The following is a 22,127-nucleotide window of genomic DNA, read 5'->3' on the forward strand; positions in this document are numbered from 1 at the left end:
CTCCGCTAAGCGGGAGAGGTGTAAAATTCAGAGCAGCAGACCTTCTATTGGGGTCAACACTCAAAAAAGTGCCGTTTCCAGACCCAGAATGGACACTGGACAAAGAGGCCTCCGCGAGGCAACTATCTGGACATACCCACGCGTCCGGGGAGATGTCCTCTACCACCCCACAGTCTCCGCTAAGCGGGAGAGGTGTAAAATTCACAGCAGCAGAGCTTCTACTGGGGTCAATGCAAAAAAATTTACCGTTTCCGGACCCAGACTGGACACTGGACAAAAGACGGCTCCGCGAGGCAACTATCTGGACATACCCACGCGTCCGGGGAGATGTCCTCTACCACCCCACAGTCTCCGCTAAGCGGGAGAGGTGTAAAATTCAGAGCAGCAGACCTTCTATTGGGGTCAACACTCAAAAAAGTGCCGTTTCCAGACCCAGAATGGACACTGGACAAAGAGGCCTCCGCGAGGCAACTATCTGGACATACCCACGCGTCCGGGGAGATGTCCTCTACCACCCCACAGTCTCCGCTAAGCGGGAGAGGTGTAAAATTCACAGCAGCAGAGCTTCTACTGGGGTCAATGCAAAAAAATGTACCGTTTACCGATTTTATATACTGAAAAGAATAGCAGTGTTCATGTGCAGGAAGACAGCACTAGTAGATGAATCACATTTAAATCAAACCAGCAGTGTTCATGTGCAGCCGATAAAGCCTGAAAAGAATAGCAGTGTTCATCTGCCTATAAAGCCAGTTGTTGTGCACCACGCATTTCATGAGAGCACTGTACATAATCAGTCTGTACAGACTCTGAGTCTAGATGATGGTACTGTTCAGAGTGTCATGGGACTATCTAGTGCTACATTAGGACCCTTCAAACACAGTGCCATTGAACCTACTACCTTTACTTTGAAGTCTTCAGAATGGGACACTGTAAACTCCTTAAGAGTCAAAGGAAATAAATATTTTAAGATGTATGAATGGCAAGAGCTGTTTGCCAGCAAAGTCAAGGAATCGAATCCATATTGTATAATCCGTTTTGTTAATCACTACTTTTCTACCGCTGTCGTTAGAAAATCAAGCAAGCCATGTCTGACCATCATGGGATGCCACAGGGGGGATCATTAAGACTAAACTAACAGAGAAAAGGATTTTGTATTATGAAATTATAGTAAGTTAATTTAATTCATCAACTCCTGTTGCATTCATGATCTCTGAAGAACATACTCAATCGGCTATAGAGGAACTACTCACACAATTGAGATGCAAAGAGAAGGAGATATTTGGTACAAACACAACACCGATTCAGATTAATAGTGACAGGTCCATAGTGCTTTTAAAAGCCAGTATGCGTATCTTCAATCAAGATAGCATGAGTATGTACTTGTTACGCTGCTGGAGAATAGTGGTAGGAAAGGCAGATAACAAAGATTTAGATTTCTGTACCATAAGGGCATGTAAAAGTAATTTGATGAAACAGGCAAGTCACATTTGCAAACAACAATACATACACAGAGATAAGAGGTATAATTTGGCTATGTACATCTTCAGCACTTTAGTTAATGCCAAAACACTACAACAAACAAGTACAATAGTACAAGCTGCTTGTATTGTACTTGGTAGTAAAAGGAACTCTAGCGTGGTGCAAGCCAGTCTTGACACCATCATGTCTGAGACACAGAAACTAGCGCCACAGAAAGAAAATGTTGATACAAAGCATGATCGACAAGACACAAGCACAAATAAACCTGTGTAAGAAAAGCACAGCTATTTCTGAGGCCACATTCAAAAACACAAAAGTGTTGCTTTTACGAAATGAGAAACACAGACTTGACGAATGTGTACAGCACATGCGCTTATTTTACAACCAGTCAGCCATAGATTTCTGTGACAAAGCAGCATACAGAACAACACAGGTAGAGTGCGTAAACCCAGCACCATGCACCTGTAGAAAATTGGAACAAAAAACGAAAATTGCCTAAACATCTTAGGGGCTCTTATCAACACCGGCCATCCCCACATTCAAAGATGTTCTTACAAAATCAAAGCTCAGCAAGTGTGCCAGACAAAACAAAGCCACAAATCAGAGGCACAGAGACAGGATTTTACAATATTATATGCAGGTTTGCAAATAATGAAAATAATTGTTGGCTAAATGCAACTCTACAATCTATACTGCAGTAGAAGCTCTGCTGCTGTGAATTTTACACCTCTCCCGCTTAGCGGAGAGTGGGGTGTGGTAGAGGACATCTCCCCGGACGCGTGGGTATGTCCAGATAGTTGCCTCGCGGAGCCGTCTTTTGTCCAGTGTCCAGTCTGGGTCCGGAAACGGTATTTTTTTTGCATTGACCCCAGTAGAAGCTCTGCTGCTGTGAATTTTACACCTCTCCCGCTTAGCGGAGAGTGGGGTGTGGTAGAGGACATCTCCCCGGACGCGTGGGTATGTCCAGATAGTTGCCTCGCGGAGCCGTCTTTTGTCCAGTGTCCAGTCTGGGTCCGGAAACGGTATTTTTTTTGCATTGACCCCAGTAGAAGCTCTGCTGCTGTGAATTGTACACCTCTCCCGCTTAGCGGAGAGTGGGGTGTGGTAGAGGACATCTCCCCGGACGCGTGGGTATGTCCAGATAGTTGCCTCGCGGAGCCGTCTTTTGTCCAGTGTCCAGTCTGGGTCCGGAAACGGTATTTTTTTTGCATTGACCCCAGTAGAAGCTCTGCTGCTGTGAATTTTACACCTCTCCCGCTTAGCGGAGAGTGGGGTGTGGTAGAGGACATCTCCCCGGACGCGTGGGTATGTCCAGATAGTTGCCTCGCGGAGCCGTCTTTTGTCCAGTGTCCAGTCTGGGTCCGGAAACGGTAATTATTTTGCATTGACCCCAGTAGAAGCTCTGCTACTGTGAATTTTACACCTCTCCCGCTTAGCGGAGAGTGGGGTGTGGTAGAGGACATCTCCTCGGACGCGTGGGTATGTCCAGATAGTTGCCTCGCGGAGGCCTCTTTGTCCAGTGTCCATTCTGGGTCCGGAAACGGTACATTTTTTTGCATTGACCCCAGTAGAAGCTCTGCTGCTGTGAATTTTACACCTCTCCCGCTTAGCGGAGACTGTGGGGTGGTAGAGGACATCTTCCCGAACGCGTGGGTATGTCCAGATAGTTGCCTCGCGGAGCCGTCTTTTGTCCAGTGTCCACTTTATAAAGTCCATGCACTCCAGTGAATAGCATTTATCCATTTAGATAACTTTTTTATGTTATTTAATTACTTATTTTTACACAGAAACATAATGTGTGTCTTTACAATAACTGTAATGTAATAATAATACTAATAATGTAATGTAATAATTATTTAAATAACGAATTAAATATCCTTATTTTATTCTGAAGGCAACCGGATGTCTTAAATTAGCTAGCTCTCAGACAGGAAGTTCTAAATTAGCTCATAAGACGGAGCCCTCACTCAGTCACCACACCACCAACAACAAGAAGCAATGCATTCCCACCGCGTTGGATTCATATGGTAGTCATTCCTGCATCCTCCTCCTCCTCCGCACGGTTTGTTGTGTTATTTATCAGGTCCGGTTGATCATCATCGGTCCATTTCTGAGGAGACGTTGTTTGTTTGTTTGATTGAGGACACTGCTGTGAAGGAAGAAGGACACAATCAGCGCTTTAGCCTATACTATGGATCATTCTCTCCAGGCTTCTGCTTTGGACCTGACCGTGCTGCTGCTGAAGGAAAGCTGTTTCATGTAAAAGCTACACACCTGAACAGCGTCTCTAGTTTAGGATTCTAAACAACATAAATAGTCGCGGTGGGGAGGAAAAACAATGGAAGAATGAGCCATCACCGGCGGCGAGGACAGAGATCTCACCAGGGTTCCTCCAGTCCTGATGATGGAATACAAACCTTTTAAAGATTGAAATGTGACTGACAAAGGGGGACGGGGAGGAGAGTTGGCCTCGGACATTTATTAATTGAACATAAAACAATCGGATTGATCGTGTTATATTGACCGTCATCTGTTTTGGCCGTTTGCTTGTTTTGTTGGTTGGGAATTGTGCGACATCTTCTTGTTGACAGATGCATCTGGGTCTGGACCAGCAGCAGCATGAGCTCAGCAGCGCCAATATGCGGGAATGCCAGTACAATCAGATCTGCACCCGCAACTCGTCGCCCGCTGGAGCCGCGCCGACGGAGACGCACAAGACGACGGCGACGAACATTCGGAAGAAGCGGAGGAAATGGGAGCTGTTCCCCGGCAGGAACAGGTTCTACTGTAACGGCAGGATCATGATGGCCAGACAGACCGGGGTGTTCTACCTGACCCTGCTGCTCATCTCCGCAACCAGCGGCCTCTTCTTCACCTTCGAGTAAGTGTGAAGAAAAGTAATACTAATCTGATATTTTTTACTCTGAGGGAGTGTAAAAAGGCAGCCTACGGTAACAGTTGTACTCTCTCACGGCCGCCTCTTCACCTTTGAGTATAAGTGCCAACACTGAGGAAAGTCATCTGATCATAGGCCTACTGATATTCTTTTTTACTGTGAGAGAGTGTAAACGTTTGTGCACTCTGACTCTTCGAGACGAGTTACAGAATTGATGAAGTGACAGTGGTGGAATTTGGAAAGAAGTACTCAGATTTGTTCCATGATATGGAATGCATGTCTTGTCTACCATGGTAGCCTATATACTAGTACTGTTTATGTATAAAGTCCTTTATTCAGAAATGTAGGTTATAGCCTATATACCTGAGTAAAAGCACAAAACTATCATATTCTATATTTACAATAGGCTGCCAAACTTAAAAGTATTTCTATTAATCATCTATAAATCTTGAAGAAACAAAAGTAACTAACTGGTAAATTGTGGTAACCAAAGCTGTCAAATAATTGACTGAAGTACAATATTTTTCTTAGAGTATAAAATCGGAAATAATAAATAAGGTAGCCTACATGTCAAAATTGTACTTACTGTACAGTAAGTACAGTACTGGAGTACGTACCAAGCTACTCCCACTGCTGAGTGTCAAATAGTAGGCCTACATCAAAGGTTAAATCACTATATAGCATATAGTCATATACGGGCATGATGATCCCCACATGACCTGGTGCCGCCACGCTTAATGAGACAATCCAGCCTTATAACATTAATATATATACACCCACATGATGGAAAGCAACACAGACTACAGTATGTTTGATGAAGTACTTCCACTTATATTGTTGAAACTGGCATGGAAAAAATATTTTCATCATGATGTGTTGGAGCAGTGGTTCCCAAACCTTTCGGGTCAAGACAGACAGATCTACAAGCGCACAATGCCACACTTTGCACTGTGTAGCGAGATTGTAGATCAGCTATGTTCACTACTTATTAATTATTTGTATTCATTGCATTTCTTAGATTTGTTTTAAAATTATCCAGGAAAAAGGAAATGGGATTTTTACTCAAGTCGTGACCCATACAAATTGGTCCATGACACACAAATGGGTCCCAACCCACTATTTGGGACTCTCTCTCTCTCTCTCTCTCTCTCTCTCTCTCTCTCTCTCACTGCCTCACTCACTCACTTACTCACTCTATCTCTTTGCCAATATACCAGCTTGTCCATTGTCACTGAAGCAAATCTCTCTGAATCCACTCCAGTACAGCTTGATTACCTCCCTGTTTTTCTTTTCTCTTTTTCCTGAAAGAAAAGATCAAGTGGACATGGCATTAGACAGACATTTCATCTCCTCCCCAAACCCAAATGGTCCTGATGTTTCTGTGGCAGACGTCCAGTAGTCGTGAACAGAATAATACGACCTTTCCCTGGCCACTTTAATTTGCTCTGTAGACATTATGCAACCGATAGTAGTGACTAACGTATTCTCAGGGCTACTGGGTTTGTTTACAATATATGAACAGTCTGAGTCTGATCTGATTAAGGCCACAGCACAGTCCAGAGAGTGGTGTAAAGTATCTAAGTACATTTTACTCCAGTACTCGAGTACAACTTTCTTAACACGCAGCCCGCCAGAACCGTAGTAACCGGAGGATTAGATTAATCGTCTAGCCTGCCAGAACCGTAGTAACCGGAGGATTAGATTAATCGTCTAGCCTGCCAGAACCGTAGCCTACGTTTTCCAGGGTTTATATTCTTTAATCCATGTTTTGATCCGATCGAATTGTTAGCATAACAGTCAAAGTGGGACAGTGGCCGTGGCCATTTTGAAGATGCGAGCGCATCCACTTGCACTCTATGTACTGCTTTCAAAGGCCTGTATCTCCGAATCAGCGCAATGAATGTCGTTTCTGGTGAAAACAAAGTTTTTCAAAGGCCGACAGCAGGCACTGTGATACTCGTGGTCGCGTTTTTCCACCACCGACCGAGAGAACAACAGCCGGTCAAGACACCACACACAGCATTTTGTCATTGTAACATCCGGTTACGGATATTTGGCTCTTCGAAATAAGGGTTGAGCGTTTTAGGGTTAATTTAATTAATCAATGCTGGTGGCAAAACGGGTTAATGTATGTTTAATATTGGGTAACTCGTCTAGTAGTAACAGAGTAACTAAAGTTTTCAAATAATTGTAGTGGAGTAAAAGTACAATATTTGTCTCTGAGATGTAGTGGAGTAGAAGTAAAAGTATAGAAAATCGGAAATACTCCAGTAAAGTAAAAGTACCTCAAAATTGTAAGTACAGTACTTGAGTACATACTGTACACCACTGCAATTGGACATGTTTACATGCACTCTAACAATCCCATGTTAACCAAATGATGTGTGTAGACTCTTCGTCCTAGCGAATGGGGTTGTTGATGTGCACTTGTAAATGAACCGACCTTAATCTGAGTCCAATTATACTGTAGCAATTGTCATAAACCCCAGTATGTCTGATTATCTCAATTGGTGTATGGACATAATCTGAATGAGCGTAACCCAATTAGAATATCCCTAGTTTGCTTGCACAGTCTTTCATGTCTTTTTTTGGCCAGAGTGATCAGTGCGTAACACGATTATTCACAGTAACATAAAGTGTTGTGCGCTGCGATGTTGCATAAACGCACCCATTGAAGCGAAGCGAGTCAGCGGTCTTCCCCACATTCCACAGATGGAGGCATATTTATTTGAATGTCAGATGTTTTGATAGCCAGAAATGAATAATTAACAGTGAGTGAGTGAACGAGATGGCAGGAAGGCCTCGTCTTCCCAAGAAACGACGCCTGACCACTGATCAGTTGAATGCCACAAACGTCTGGTTGATTTCAAACGAAGAGACTTTTTGGGCGTGTGGTCAGACGGTCTCAATCTGGCTGAATTGCACACACTGAAGGCTCTCAGACAAAACCACAGGCCAGATCAATTAGCATTGATTCCTCTCTTTTACAGGACCAGACATCAGTGTCTATTCTTCCCATGAGGGTCATAACTTCATGGATACCGTTGCTGTTGGGCAGAAACCTCTCATCTCCTGTCTATATTCTAACAGAAATAGTTACATAATATATGGGTCATGCACATAATTAGCTTGGAAAATGTGATTATGAGATTATAGTGATATAGATGATAAACATAAGGATAATGAAGGCATTTGATTTGTTTTGCAGACACACAATACAAATAAACTGTTTAGGTTCTGTAATCTGAGAGGAATGGGGATAAAACTACCCAACTACTAAAGTAATGACTGGCACAATTACAGAGCACATGCTGTGTTTTCAGTGTAGACAGACAGAGATACCATTTACTTTTCATACATGTCTGACGCACCACAACTAGAATGCTCCAACTGTTTAGGTGGTGCTATTTCTGGATTCCCCAAATGAGGACAAATCTGCCACAGGAAAAACTAGAAAAAGTGCCCTTCTGGGCACAGGTCTCCACCAGGAGGATAGGAGTGTGTGTGTGTGTGTGTGTGTGTGTGTGTGCGATACGGCTTGGCCTGTTGTAACGCCACCATGAGGCTGATTTGAAAACTGTCAAGTGGCATTTCTTCCAAAGCCTAGTGGGAATATGCATGCACAGTTTCACCACAATCGGACGCTGCGTTGAGTAGTTTTGTACAAAACGGGTACAAAGCGGGCTACTCCTGAAAAGTTTAGAAGCCAATCGTAGCCAATGAGGGTGGATTATGAGAAATAAAACAAACCCGTCTTGATCACATGACTATGAAGAGCATGTGTACCGATTTGCGTGAAATTTCCATAAAATCTGAAGGAGTAATATTAGAAAATGTGTTTTACATATGTCTGCCTCCTGGTGGCGCTATAAAGAGCAGATGTGAAAAATTCCAGGCAAAGGTTTTTCCTTGGCCTCTAGGGAGTTGGCATACAAAGTTATCCACAGATTCATGCAGTTGGAGGTAAAAACACTTTTCGGCCAGTTATAGCGCCACCATGAGGCTGAGTTGAAAATGTTCACGTGGCATTTCTTCCTCGGCCTAGTGGGAATGTGCGTGCACAATTTCACGGAAATCACACGATGTTTCATGATTTGCAACATTTTGTTTAAAACTGAGCACTCCTGCGATCTTTGGAAGCCAATCTTAGCCAATCAGGATGGAGTCTGAGAAATGTGAAAGACCCGTTTCGTTGATTGACTGTGTACCAATTTGCGTGATGTTTGGATAAAATCTGTAGGTGTACTGTCCAAAAACCTTTGCACAAAGCGGCCTCCTGGTGGCGCTATAACAGGCCGTTCTGTAAATTTTAGGGGCAGAGGTTCATCGTTGGCATCCAGGGAGTTTGTGTGCAAAATTTGGCATTGACCGGGTTAACGGTGCCGTAGATTAGCTGTTCACAGACGGACGGACGGACGGACGTGCAAAACATACTCTCTCCCCATGCCTTCGGCCTGGTTGAGACAACAACAAAAAAGACCTGGACAGAGATTGGTCTGGCACTCAGTGCACTCACACACCCTAGAGTTGTGTGTGTCCAAGCCAGTGTCTGAGCCCACTCAAAGTGAGAGTTGTTTTTGCTGTGACGTTGGAATCTGTTTGTAACCGTAAATAAACCTTCTTGGAAATAAATCTTCCACACTGAAGTTCCAGACTAATATCTACGCAGAGACATTAGTCTGGCCATTACATACCAGGCTACTCAGCTGGCAGCATTGCCTGATAAGATTAGTTTCAGATGCTCCAGATGTTCTCAAACTTTGGGTCTGTTTTTGTTTTTTAAGTAGGCCTATAGCTTGTGAATGCATTTTCGTTGTATTCATTTTTGTTCTGGCAACAGATATAAGCTATTAAAGCTTATTCCCTTTACAAATGTACGTTGATAAGACACTATTAACAGGATCACATCATCATAATTAGATTTTCTATCTAATAAATATTCCTATTCAGGGCTACCAATGTATGCTTTATTTATAAAATAACAGACATTTCCTGTGTGTGTGTGTGTGTGTGTGTGTGTGTGTGTGTGTGTGTGTGTGTGTGTGTGTGTGTGTGTGTGTGTGTGTGTGTGTGTGTGTGTGTGTGTGTGTGTGTGTGTGTGTGTGTGTGTGTGTGTGTGTGTGTGTGTGTGTGTGTGTGTGTGTGTGTGTGTGTGTGTGTGTGTGTGTGGTCACTCAAATATTTCTCCCATAGAATGAGGTCGTGGTATAAAAAAAAGGTTTGAGAACCCCGGCCTGATTTAAACCCAAATCTCAATTTGAGAGATGAGGAGAAAATAAGGAACTGTTTAGCGATAGCGACACTGGTCTCTCTCTCTCCTCGTCTTTCTTTCTCTCGTCTTTCTCTCTGTCCTTTAGTGTTGATTTCATCATATAATGAAAGATGTTCGTTGACTACCTTTTTTTTCACTGACGAAAACTAAATAAATTATGACTAAATGTATTGAAGATTTCATCAACAAATATAAGCTAGACTAATATGTGTGAGATGGACCAGTGGAGAAGAGATCTAGTAGAATGTTTGGCAGATCTACAAGCTCTGTGATGCCTTGTGAACTTGTAGATCCGCTATGTTCAGCACGCAACCAAGTGTGAAATCAATCGACGCCATCAAGTACTTTTTTGTCGACAAAATCAACTGTACATTTAGCCGTCTAAACTCTTATGATCTTTAGTCAGCTAAAACTAGACTAAAACAAACTTTTCAGATGACACAAATGTGACTAAAACTAAATAAAATTTCATTCAAACGACTATGACTATTAGGGCTGCGAACCTTTAGGTGTCCCACGATTCGATTCGATTCCGATTCTTGGGGTGACGATTCGATTCAAAAACGATCTTTTCGATTTTTCCGATTCTCGATTCAAAAAAGATTTTTTTCGATTCTAAAGCAGTTTATTTTATTTTATTAAAAACAATTAAATTGAATTTAGCATGATCTACTCCAGTCTTCTGGCATGAAAGCAGAGTACATTTAGTAAAAAGCTTGTATAATTGTAAAGGTTTTATCAACTGAATGATTTAAACACACAAAGGTTAAATCCAAGAGTAAGAACATGTCTCATGTATTTAGCTTGCACAAATTTGAACCAGTACAAAAGTTACAAAATCTCTTCTCACTCAATACCAGAACAATACATTAGTATTAAAACAGGTGTAAAATAAATACAATTGGCAGGCTTAGCTTAGCTGGTAGTAAATGCACTATGCAGAAACCCAGGCCATAATGCATTGCATGCACAGGTACATTTGTGAAAAAAGACAAATTTAAATTTAAAAAAATCGATTTTTGGAAAATGAAATTTTTGACAGGCCTAATGACTATCAAAACTTGCTGTCAAAATTAACACTGCTCTCTCCCTCTCCCCCTGCCCATGTCTTTCATTGTTCGCACGGCGCCCCAGTGTTCCGGGGGTATCCATGGTAACGAGGCTGCTGTTGTCATGTAGGAACAGCTTGCAGATCTCCTAGGAAACAGCAGGACATCCAGTCTCCTTCCCGCCTGTCCGTCTCACTCTCAAGCCTGATTTTGTACTTTGTCGTTCTATAGGCCTATAGGCCTGTCGCCCATAAATCCGACTATCCAATATTCCGACCATAGAGTCAATCGCTAATCCCGATATTAAACACTGTGGGAATTCAGAAAGGAGGGGAAAACGTGATCCAGGTAGGATGAATTCAGAAAGGAGGGGAAAACGTGATCCAGGTAGGATGAATTCAGAAAGGAGGGAAAACGTGATCCAGGTAGGATGAATTCAGAAAGGAGGGGAAAACGTGATCCAGGTAGGATGAATTCAGAAAGGAGGGGGAAACGTGATCCAGGTAGGATGAATTCAGAAAGGAGGTGGAAACGTGATTCAGGTAGGATGAATTCAGAAAGGAGGGGGAAAACGTGATCCAGGTAGGATGAATTCAGAAAGGAGGGGAAAACGTGATCCAGGTAGGATGAATTCAGAAAGGAGGGGAAAACGTGATCCAGGTAGGATGAATTCAGAAAGGAGGGGGAAACGTGATCCAGGTAGGATGAATTCAGAAAGGAGGGGGGAAACGTGATCCAGGTAGGATGAATTCAGAAAGGAGGGGGAAACGTGATCCAGGTAGGATGAATTCAGAAAGGAGGGGGAAACGTGATTCAGGTAGGATGAATTCAGAAAGGAGGGGAAAACGTGATCCAGGTAGGATGAATTCAGAAAGGAGGGGGAAACGTGATCCAGGTAGGATGAATTCAGAAAGGAGGTGGAAACGTGATTCAGGTAGGATGAATTCAGAAAGGAGGGGGAAAACGTGATCCAGGTAGGATGAATTCAGAAAGGAGGGGAAAACGTGATCCAGGTAGGATGAATTCAGAAAGGAGGGGGAAAACGTGATCCAGGTAGGATGAATTCAGAAAGGAGGGGGAAAACGTGATCCAGGTAGGATGAATTCAGAAAGGAGGGGGAAACGTGATCCAGGTAGGATGAATTCAGAAAGGAGGGGGAAAACGTGATCCAGGTAGGATGCGTACATTACGGCAGACTCCGATGCTCTATTGATGTCGCAGACTGGCCACAAATCATGAAGGCCGAGGTCGGGAGATCCACAAGAATCACGATTTGATTTGCTTTGAACCACTTTCAACCAGGCATCCCTACATTTTAATAGCAAAGGATATAACGTATGTACAGTACAAGCTCACAAATGAGTCACGCTCACAACTGCTATTTTTTGCCATTTTTTAAAATGGGGTTTAAGCGCATGTTTTGTTTTTGAGAGGGAGAGTGAATTGAAGAAGATGAAAGGTAACCGATGATGAAGGAGGCAGGTTTAGTCAAGGAGCTCTGGTGGGATTTGAACCCATGCCAGCTGCACTGCATGTGAATCCACATGTGAGAGAAATAAGCAATGAGGTCTATGAAAACAAGCCCAAAAGAATAGGCCACATGCAGCAACAGTGCTGAACATATCATCACAATCATTTTACACACTTTATCCATTTATTGATGTCCGTGGCCAAATGCATATCAATTTAAGGGTCCTGTTTGAGAACCACTGCTTTAGTAATCTCTCAAGAACAGGTTTGATTTATTTTGCCGATGGGTTCCCATATTGCTTTAGTAAAATGTACTTAGTTCCATTCCAGCATGTAACCGCCCAGCCGCAGACAGAGTGAACATATAACCGCCCAGCCGCAGACAGAGTGAACAGAAGGCTTGCTATTCATTGTGTGATGGAATGTGACAGACAATTATTCAATAAAAGTGCGTAGGATTCACCAGACTCGACTCAATCAAGGTTCACTGACATGAACAGAATTTCCCCTACGGACAATAGTTGGCATTTCATTTAGTTCAGTGTAATTTCATTTTACACACAATGATCGAACAGAGATTGTATTGTCAAGAGGTATGTACATAATTGGATTAAGTCAAGGTTAGGGATCCATAAAAAAAACACGTAATGTCGGCTCTGGGGGGAAAAAATGTTTATTGTGGAAATGGGTTGATGATAGTTTGCCTGAATTGAATAGAATATTCTGTTTTCCAAACTCTTAATTTGATGATTTGTTAACGCAAACGCAGCACGCCACCAGACAGTGTTATTTATGGAACAATGATATCCAATGAAATCAACAGGAACTGGAGCACACACAGCCCAGGAAAAGTGTGGATAGGTTTTAAAGTTGTCAGATTTGTCTGTGACCAGGTTGTGAAACGGTATGTTATGTGCGAGAAGATCATAGCATGCATGAAGAGTAGGCATGTAACGATATATCGTATATCAATATTAATCCTGACGATATGAATCGATTTAATAAAATACAAAAATCGATCAATCAATTGTTTTAAGGGGCCGCTAGTGAATTATGGTGTGTGTGATATGAAATGTGAGCTTTAATCATTTTCCATCATATTCAAGTGCTTCTGGAGAGAAATGAGACACTTTCAGTAGAGCACTGTAGAGGGGAGCTGTGTGTCTGTGACTGTGCCCAGGTGATTTTGAAAAACGGGGGATTATCATGTCATTCTTCTCCCATATCGTGATACGAATCGTATCGTGAGTTGAGTGAATCATTACATGCTTCATTACAAATTAAGAGTTTAGCTGCATCTGTCTGTTGTTAAATATTGTCTTATGTGTCTGAAATTAGATAAATTGAATTTGATTTTATTGGCTACATTTTTAAAATGTTTAAAATGTGAAGTTTGAGTCTAGTGTGATTCCAAGATATTTTGTTGGGTGCATGTTGTTGATCTCTCCTTGCAAAGTATTAATCTCTCATGATAAACACATACACCCTTAATTATTCAACAAACAAGAAGTAATTGATATTAAAAATATCCATTATGACTGCAGACAGTGTGAAAACACGGGGGGGAGGGGGGGTCCCTTGGCTGGTGGGCGACGGATAGACTCGAGCCTGGATCCCAAGGCTATATAATTTGCCTCTGTGTTGGGGAAATAAGTACACATTGATAATGCTATAGTAAATCAAAAACATAATTAATATATTTCTGTATCAAGGTATGATCACATACATTGAAATTATAATGGGTGGTTGTCACAGAAGTCTTACCACCTACCGTTTGGTGCATATCAATTTGTGGTTCCTTGACATGAAAAAGTTTTGGATAATATGTCGTTGACAGTATATCGTGTGTGTGTGTGTGTGTGCGTGTGTGTGTGTGTGCACACGTGTGTGTGCGCGTGTGTGTGTGTGTGTTTTTCAGCTGTCCGTTCCTGGCGTCCAACCTGAGTCCAATCATCCCGGTGATTGGCGGGGGGCTGTTCCTGTTCGTGCTGGGCATGCTGTTCAGGGCCAGCTTCACGGACCCCGGGGTCCTGCCCCGAGCCACGGCCGACGAGGCCGCCGACCTGGAGAGACAGATCGGTGAGTGGACGAGAGAGCTGGGCAGTTAATGTCCATATTAACCCGTTTAAGACCTGAGGCCCATTCTACACATGTCTTCTGTCCATATCGGGATCTCAGACTTCACGAGATACTTATCTGGGAATTTGGATATTGGTCCTTTCTCAATTTTAGGCGGTTAACTTAAAACGTGCCTGATTAGGGGGTGACCCAATAGAGTGGTTAGTACACGTACCACATGGGCTACGATGGGTAATAAATTGCTCTTAATAGCCAGGGTATATGAAGCATGTCACATTTGATTGCCATCTTGACTTTGTCGCTGATTTCTGCCTGTTTTCGTTGGCCTTGAGATAACGTCGTTATGAGAGTGATTTAATTTATGAAGCTGATTTAAGGCACGTTGGCAAGCGTGTGTGTGTGTGTGTGTGTGTTTGTGTGTGTGTGTGTGTGTGTGTGTGTGTGTGTGTGAGAGAGATGTTCCGTTAAGATGTCCCTGTAGGAACCCTGTCTGTGTCCTTGACAACAGAGACACAAGGGTCAGTTTGACAATTATCCCAAAATAGGGACACCACGATGATCTTATGAAATGACAGTCTGTATATCACTGTTGTCGGGCAGAAACCTCTCATCTCGAGATTCTAACTTTGTGTGGGTTTGTCTTTTTTTTCAACATGCAGCCCAAACTAAAGCATCACGTTTTGAGCTTGTAGATCTGCAACTTTTGCTACTGTTGAATAAGTAACAGTTTTCTTTCTTTCTTTCTTTACTAAAGTCAGTCTATTTCAGGGTCAGTCTATTTCAGGGTCAGTCTGTCTCAGGGTCAGTCCATCTCAGGGTCAGTCTATTTCAGGGTCAGTCTGTCTCAGGGTCAGTCTATTTCAGGGTCAGTCTGTCTCAGGGTCAGTCCGTCTCAGGGTCAGTCCATCTCAGGGTCAGTCTATTTCAGGGTCAGTCTGTCTCAGGGTCAGTCCATCTCAGGGTCAGTCTATTTCAGGGTCAGTCTGTCTCAGGGTCAGTCTGTCTCAGGGTCAGTCCTTCTCAGGGTTACTGTGACAGCTCAGATCAGATTAGATAGGAGGTCTTTGTTGTTCCCTCCTTCAGACAGCGGCTCCGTGCCAACACTAATGACTTCTACACACTCAGCTCTGTAAAGGCACAACCAAGCTTTCATGTCTATTTTTAGGACAGAGTTTGTTGTTTGTGGTTTTGCACCCTGTGACTCCGAAAGGATGTGATTGTCTCTCTCTGTGTGTGTGTGTGTGTGTGTGTGTGTGTGTGTGTGTGTGTGTGTGTGTGTGTGTGTGTGTGTGTGTGTGTGTGTGTGTGTGTGTGTGTGTGTGTGTGTGTGTGTGTGTGTGTGTGTGTGTGTGTGTGTGTGTGTGTGTGTGTGTGTGTGTGTGTGTGTGTGTGTGTGTGTGTGTGTGTGTGTGTGTGTGTGTGTGTGTGTGTGTGTGTGTGTGTGTGCGCGTGTGTGTGCGTGCGTGCGTTCACGGATTTGTTTTTTTTCCGGATGTACGGAAGTGCAATTCTGTACATATTTACGTAATGCTGTGAGATCGGGTTGGTTCAAGAAATAAATAATTCGATAGTGCATCACAATTTAATGTCAGGCATTTGTCAACGCCGTGGTTTGGGGTCTGCAGATAAGCTTCCGCTCAACCCTAACTTGAGCTAGGATTAAGTTGAGACATCGGGCTTCTAATCAACATATTTCTTTGTAATGACAAATGGCAACAATGCACTGTGACACATTGTGACACCCAGAGTTAATGCGGTTAACATTATTTTATTCAATTGTTAAAGTAGATAATTGACAGTGCAAAGAAACCTCTTATCTCCTTATTCTAACTGTTTTTTAACGTCCTACTTGATCATACTACAGCGTCACGCAAAAGCATCAAAAGTAGCAGATCCGCAAGCTTGAAGCGATCAAACAAAGTTCTGTAACAATTTTGGACATATGAGGTTTCCACCCGACAGAGACGATATTCTGCTTAACGCAAACACAAATATGTGCATAGTCCCAAAACAGACCAACTTTTTTGTTCAATAGTCAAATCACCCTAGATGGAACCGACTTGAGGAAATGACCAAATGTGGGCATTATTCTATTATGGTCAGATTTATGGAGCAGACAAGTCAGGGGAGTTATTTTTTGACTGTCTCTGATTTGTTTGTTTACTCTCTGACGCACATTATCTACAAATAACTTGGCTCATTTCCTGCGTAAGGGGGATCGGATGAGTGTTGCCATGTCTGCTTATTCTAAACGACTTTGGTCTTCTTTTTCTGTAAAGTAAAATGTTGGTAGTAGCGAGTTAAAACACTTATTTTGCATGTGCAACAGACAATAAACATGCATTGTACTGTATTCAACAATTCAGGCTTGTTTCTGAAGTGTATAGTTTGCTTATTTGGGCTTGTTTCCTAATGTTTAAACCAGTGATTCTCAAACATTTTCATGCCAAATATCTATTTGTCCGCAGAACCCCACCTGAAAATTCGCAACGCCTTGGGAGCTTGTAGATCGGCTATTTCCAAATATCCGATGTTTAAAGGCTTAAAGTGTTCATGTAGCCTAGTCGCTTCTTTTGGGCTCGTTTTCTCAGACTCGGTTGCTTGTTTCTCTCGCAAAACCTGTCAACGCTGGTTGAGATGCACGGCGGCAGCACCAGACGGGACACGTGATTCTTCTCCAACTTAAAGGAGCTGAAAAGAAAAGAATGCCTGTGGTGATGAATCCTATTTTTAGCATTGTCTCTAAACAGATTCATAACTAACCTCTGGGCTGTGTCGGTTGTATATGACTTGGGGGACCTGAGGGGTAAATGCATCGGTCCAGTCTTCTGTACATTTCATGAATCGTGAGTCTAAATTAGACTCTGTCTGAGCATGAAAATAACGTTTGGTTGGTTTTCACCACCAAGTGTCACTGTTGCGCAGGCTAAAACACACACACACACACACACACACATACATTAACTGTGATTATTTCAGGTGTGACAGTACAGTACAGTGACAGTGCAGTAGACGGACCACCTGGTGACCCCCACACGGTAACTCTGTCATTTCTCGACCGTTTCGGGACCGGGGTGGCTCGCCGGGACCGGGGCGGTTCCCTTGGTGCGTTCCTGGAGTTGCACCACTCACTTCACACCGGTGTGATTTTGAATATACAAAGTATAAGATGTGGTTTAAGTGGTTAAAATGATTGTGGCACTTTATTCATTAGTTTCCCCAAGGACCCCACATTGAGACTTCACATTGAGAACCAACAATGGCCTCCTAACCTAAGAAAGTTCAGAGAGGACAAACGTGTGGCCTCAGAACTCAGTGGACTTCTGATTATGCCAAGTCCCGCCCACTCCTGCCTAGCAACAACAACGCTGCTCACTGGAGCGTTGTAACAGAGCCATTGAAATAGAAAGAGTTGTGCCCTCTCTCTCATCGCGGACACAAACGTAGTGCTTGTCTTAACACTAACACGTTTTGTTTGTAACTCTTCTATCTCAATGGCTCTTATTTGTATATATCAGTGGTTCCCAAACCTTTTAAGTCAAGACCCAAAAGAGAAATTTATAGATAAAAAAGAGAGGCACTCAAAGTAAAAAAAATGAGGAACGCCTTTATTAAATTCAAGTGGCAACTGCCAACATGTTTCGACCAACAAGGAAAACACAGCTTTGCAATGAGGTAATTAGCAGTGTTAATTCTTGCCCTGATGAAGACCTTGTTGGTCGAAACATGTTGGCAGTTGCCTCTTTCATTTAATAAAGGTGATCCTCTCTTTTTATCATTGTCTTGATCCCGTTTTTGATCCGTGTGAGCACCTTTTTTTCATTATCACGTTTTGCTATCTCCGTTGAGCACCTGGTTAGTTCCTCTTTTTCTCTAGAAATTAGATATGCTTGCCCGGGAGACCCAAACTAGTCAAAAAACAAGATATATTAATAGAAATAAAATGTGTTAGATTTTATTTTATTTTATTAAATGTCTTTGAAATGTTTTTGGAATTGTTTTTAATCGATGAAAAGTTGAGACTTTTTTGGTTTAAACTTTTTTAAATGATATTTTTTTGGAAATGGAAAAAGGGGACATTTACTCATGACCCATAACAATCGGTCCACGACCTAAACATGGGTCCCAACTCCCAACCCACACTGTTCACTGCTGTTTATTTTTTCACCAGCCTCCAATGTGCTTTGACACGTTTGTCTCTGAGATGTAGTAATTTCTGCCGACAGACAGTGGACAAAGTGTGTGCTATCTCTCTCTCCATTAGTTAATTGCCATCTGGTTGCGTTTGTTGTTATATTTATGCGTGTAATGACAGTGCTTACAGTACACTGTTGTTTATTTTCGGACCGTGGCGCTGCTGGTGTGGAAGAGCAAATGATAGGACAATACAGATGGCCTGTTAGGGAGGGTGATTATCTAACGCTTCCCAAACGGTTGGTCGGGGACCCATCATGTGAGTCACTGATAAAAAAAATGTATTGGTCGCGAGTGAATAACCATTTGTCAATTATTATTTTTAAAGATTTTCAAGAAGATTACAAAAAATCAAGTTAAACTAATTCAAAGCTGTTTTTATATATATATATTTGTTCAAATCAAAAAAACATTGCAGATCTAGGAGCTCGTAGATGGGCTATCTTCACTAGTTTGAGTCCTGGGGAGACACAAAATGTATCACGCGGGTCTCTCGAGCTAAAAGGTTTGGGAACATCTTCCTGTTAGGTTAAAACATGTTGTCTGTTTGTCTGTCCGTGGAAGGGTAAATCAAACCATGCGAAAAGGACATTTATTGTGTTGTGTGGCAGCTGTTTTCCCAGTTTCATATATCGTTGAGCCGTGCACCTTGAGACTTATTTAATCTGGATTGTTTCAGCCCAAGGACCCCTTAGCTGAGAGAGAAGCAGAGACCACCCACTACATATTGTATGAAATTGTGTTGCAGATTTAAATGTGTTATATTGGATTCACCTTAATGTGTCTTTTTGTAAAACAAAAAGCCTGCTCTATAGGCTATAGCAAACTATATTGGAAATAAAACAATATCGAGAGCACATAGTGTCTACCCAGTCACCACACGTTGTTCTGTCAGAACTTTGTTTGACCAGTCAGAATATCTCAGTGGTGAGAGCAGGTCTTATTCCTTCCTTTGGGACATCATCCTTTCCATTCCTCATCATTACTTTAATTTATTTTGCTCTATTGACCGAAACGTTGCTTAAATGAAGTCGCTCCCTATTGTGCAAGTGTAGACGGTGTGCAGGTCATTTTATTTAATCCTATATGTCTGATCCGCGAAGACTTGAATAACACACTGATACGGGCAGCGCACCCCCCGCGCCTCCGCCTCCCATCTTCTGCGTGTGTGTATAGTGTCAACACACCCAGAGATGACAGATCAGAATCTCTCACACACACACACACACACACACACACACACGTAACAGTGTTTTGGTATGGAATGAACATAATATAGTAATTAGGCCTGCATCGCTTTGCCTAAAACACTGAATTATGAAAAGGACCGCAATTGGAAAAAGCCTGCCGCTGGCTCACATTTGGTGAAGAGACATCTATACATTTTCAAATTATATTGTTGTTCTACTTAAATTATCGCTTTGGCTAAAACGGCTATGTACTGTACATATAACTACAGGCATTAATAACTACAGACATTAATATAGTCTATACCGCATATGTACAATTATATAGCCTACATTTAACAAACAAGCTTGATTGACATTTGTAAATGGGTCAATACAAAAACTGCTACGAGGATAAAAGCAGAAAAGCTTCTTTACATCAGGTATAAAGTACAAGGAAAACGTGACAACCGTATGGAAAAAGGAAGAACTGAACAGGAGAAATGGGAGGCGGAGGTGCGAGGGGTGCGCCTGTATCAGTGTGTTATTCAAGTCTTTCAAGAAGAACTGAACAGAAGAACTGGGAGGCGGAGGCCTGTATCAGTGTGTTATTCAAGTCTTTCAAGAAGAACTGAACAGAAGAACTGGGAGGCGGAGGCCTGTATCAGTGTGTTATTCAAGTCTTTCAAGAAGAACTGAACAGAAGAACTGGGAGGCGGAGGCCTGTATCAGTGTGTTATTCAAGTCTTCGTGTCTGATCCCTGCCTACGCACCAGTCTCTGAGTTGCATAAGACTTTCTTGTTTCCTTTTAACAAATGTTTGTAACGTTTTTCTACACTACAACAGACTAGAGACAATTCAGCTGCATAGTCTGATTTTCTCTCTACATTCACCACTTCATAGACCTTAATATACTTAATATACTTATTTTCTATGCCATAATCTCTTCTTCAGCTTGGATAACAGCTAAGAAGTCATCATTCAGCCTCTCAATCCGACTGCTAAATCCTATTACTTGTAGATTGATAACTGAGTATAATTCACTAATCTAGTTTAACTCGATTCTAATCCTGATCCAATCAAGAAGGTCCTCTTATGGTCTCAGTCCTTTTTTCCCCTTGCAGCCCCCCTTCTTACCAGTGTTGCCATGTCCGCTTAATATAAGCTACGTTTAAATCGATTGTAAATATTGGTAGCTGTGGATTGCGTTTTTTGGGGGCTTGTTTCTAAAGTGTAGTTTATATCGGTTTGTTTCCTACTGTAATATAGCCAGTGGTTCTTAAACATTTTCATGGCAAGGACCCCCAGATTAATATGCATTTGTCCGCAGACCCACCCCCACCCATCTGTTTAAAAAATATTAAAGAATGACCTATTTTTTATTAAAAAAGAGTCCTCTCATTGTTGTTGACTTGTTTCAGTCAAATATCATTTAGAAATACAATTAAACTTAAAGATAAAAAATCTGTGTAATGAAAATACTATGGAGACGAGAAACAAGCAGAAACAAAACAACTTCTTGTGTTCATCTTCAGAGCTTATTACAATATATTTTCAATATTTCAGTCAGGACAACTCAAGAATGGATGGAATAGATATTTATTGAATAGGAAGAGTGGATGAGAGCGTGATGCTGAGGCGGCCCAATTAACGGCCGGCAGCGACTGCACTGAGGTTTCCTGACTGAACTTGCTCTGCGCATGTCTGTGACAGGCGCGATGCTCATGTTCTTTTTATACACTTTAAAAGTTGAGTGATGTCTATCAGTGCATGGTTCAGGAGGTAGAGTGGTAGCTTGGGAAACTGCCGGATGGGAATTAACCACAAGGTACCCAGTTTTTGATCCCAGGCTCCCCCAGAGTTAGTGTCGAAGTGTCCTTGAGCAAGACTCAATTGCTCCCGATGTGCAGGTTGGTCCCTTGCATGGTTTCCTCCACCGTCGGTGTGTGAATGTGTATGTGAATGGGTGAATGTGAAGTAGGCCTACATTGTAAAGCGCTTTAGGAGAAAAGCGCTAACTGAATGTAATTTCATATGCTGCTGGTTTTTGTATTGTACTGTCCTTCTTGTTTGTGTATCTATGGTTGTCTGTATATGTTGAGTATGAACCAAGACAAATTCCTATCAACTTGTTGACATGGCAAATAAATTATTGAATCTTGAATCTTGAATCTTGATCTACCTGTGTGTTTGCTCCAGACACAGCGAACTGCTCCAGTGGTCCGGGGTACAGGCCTCCTCCCAGGACCAGAGAGGTGCTGATCAACGGACAGACGGTCAAACTGAAGTACTGCTTCACCTGCAAGATCTTCCGTCCGCCACGGGCCTCCCACTGCAGCCTGTGTGACAACTGTGTGGGTGAGTCTCTCACTGGGTTCTTAAAGGGTTAGTTCAGATGTTTAGACTTAAAGCTGTAGGAAATACTTGCCATTAATATAGTGGTTGAAAGGTATTAATTGATTCCCCGTGGTGAGAGTTCTGGTCTTGTTTTGGATATTAACACCCGCTAGCATTTATTGAA

At 42.3% G+C, this 22,127-nt stretch overlaps 1 protein-coding gene across 2 annotated transcripts in view; it reads left to right on the forward strand.

The window, feature by feature from the left end:
• The first annotated feature begins 3,501 nt into the window (after positions 1–3,501).
• LOC308334409 (palmitoyltransferase ZDHHC14-like) overlaps positions 3,502–22,127 on the forward strand; it is a 34,277-nt gene continuing 15,651 nt past the window's right edge. For both annotated transcript variants that reach the window (XR_013965902.1, XM_080791142.1), the window contains exons 1-3: positions 3,502–4,360; positions 14,085–14,245; positions 21,806–21,964. Coding sequence is in view for 1 of the 2 variants with exons in the window: in XM_080791142.1 (XP_080647268.1) it covers positions 4,071–4,360; positions 14,085–14,245; positions 21,806–21,964 (610 nt within the window). In the remaining variant the exon portion in view is untranslated. The remainder of the gene's footprint in view (positions 4,361–14,084; positions 14,246–21,805; positions 21,965–22,127) is intronic.

The sequence above is a fragment of the Protomyctophum bolini genome (genome assembly GCF_963924005.1).
Source record: "Protomyctophum bolini genome assembly, chromosome: 19".
NCBI lineage: Eukaryota > Metazoa > Chordata > Actinopteri > Myctophiformes > Myctophidae > Protomyctophum > Protomyctophum bolini.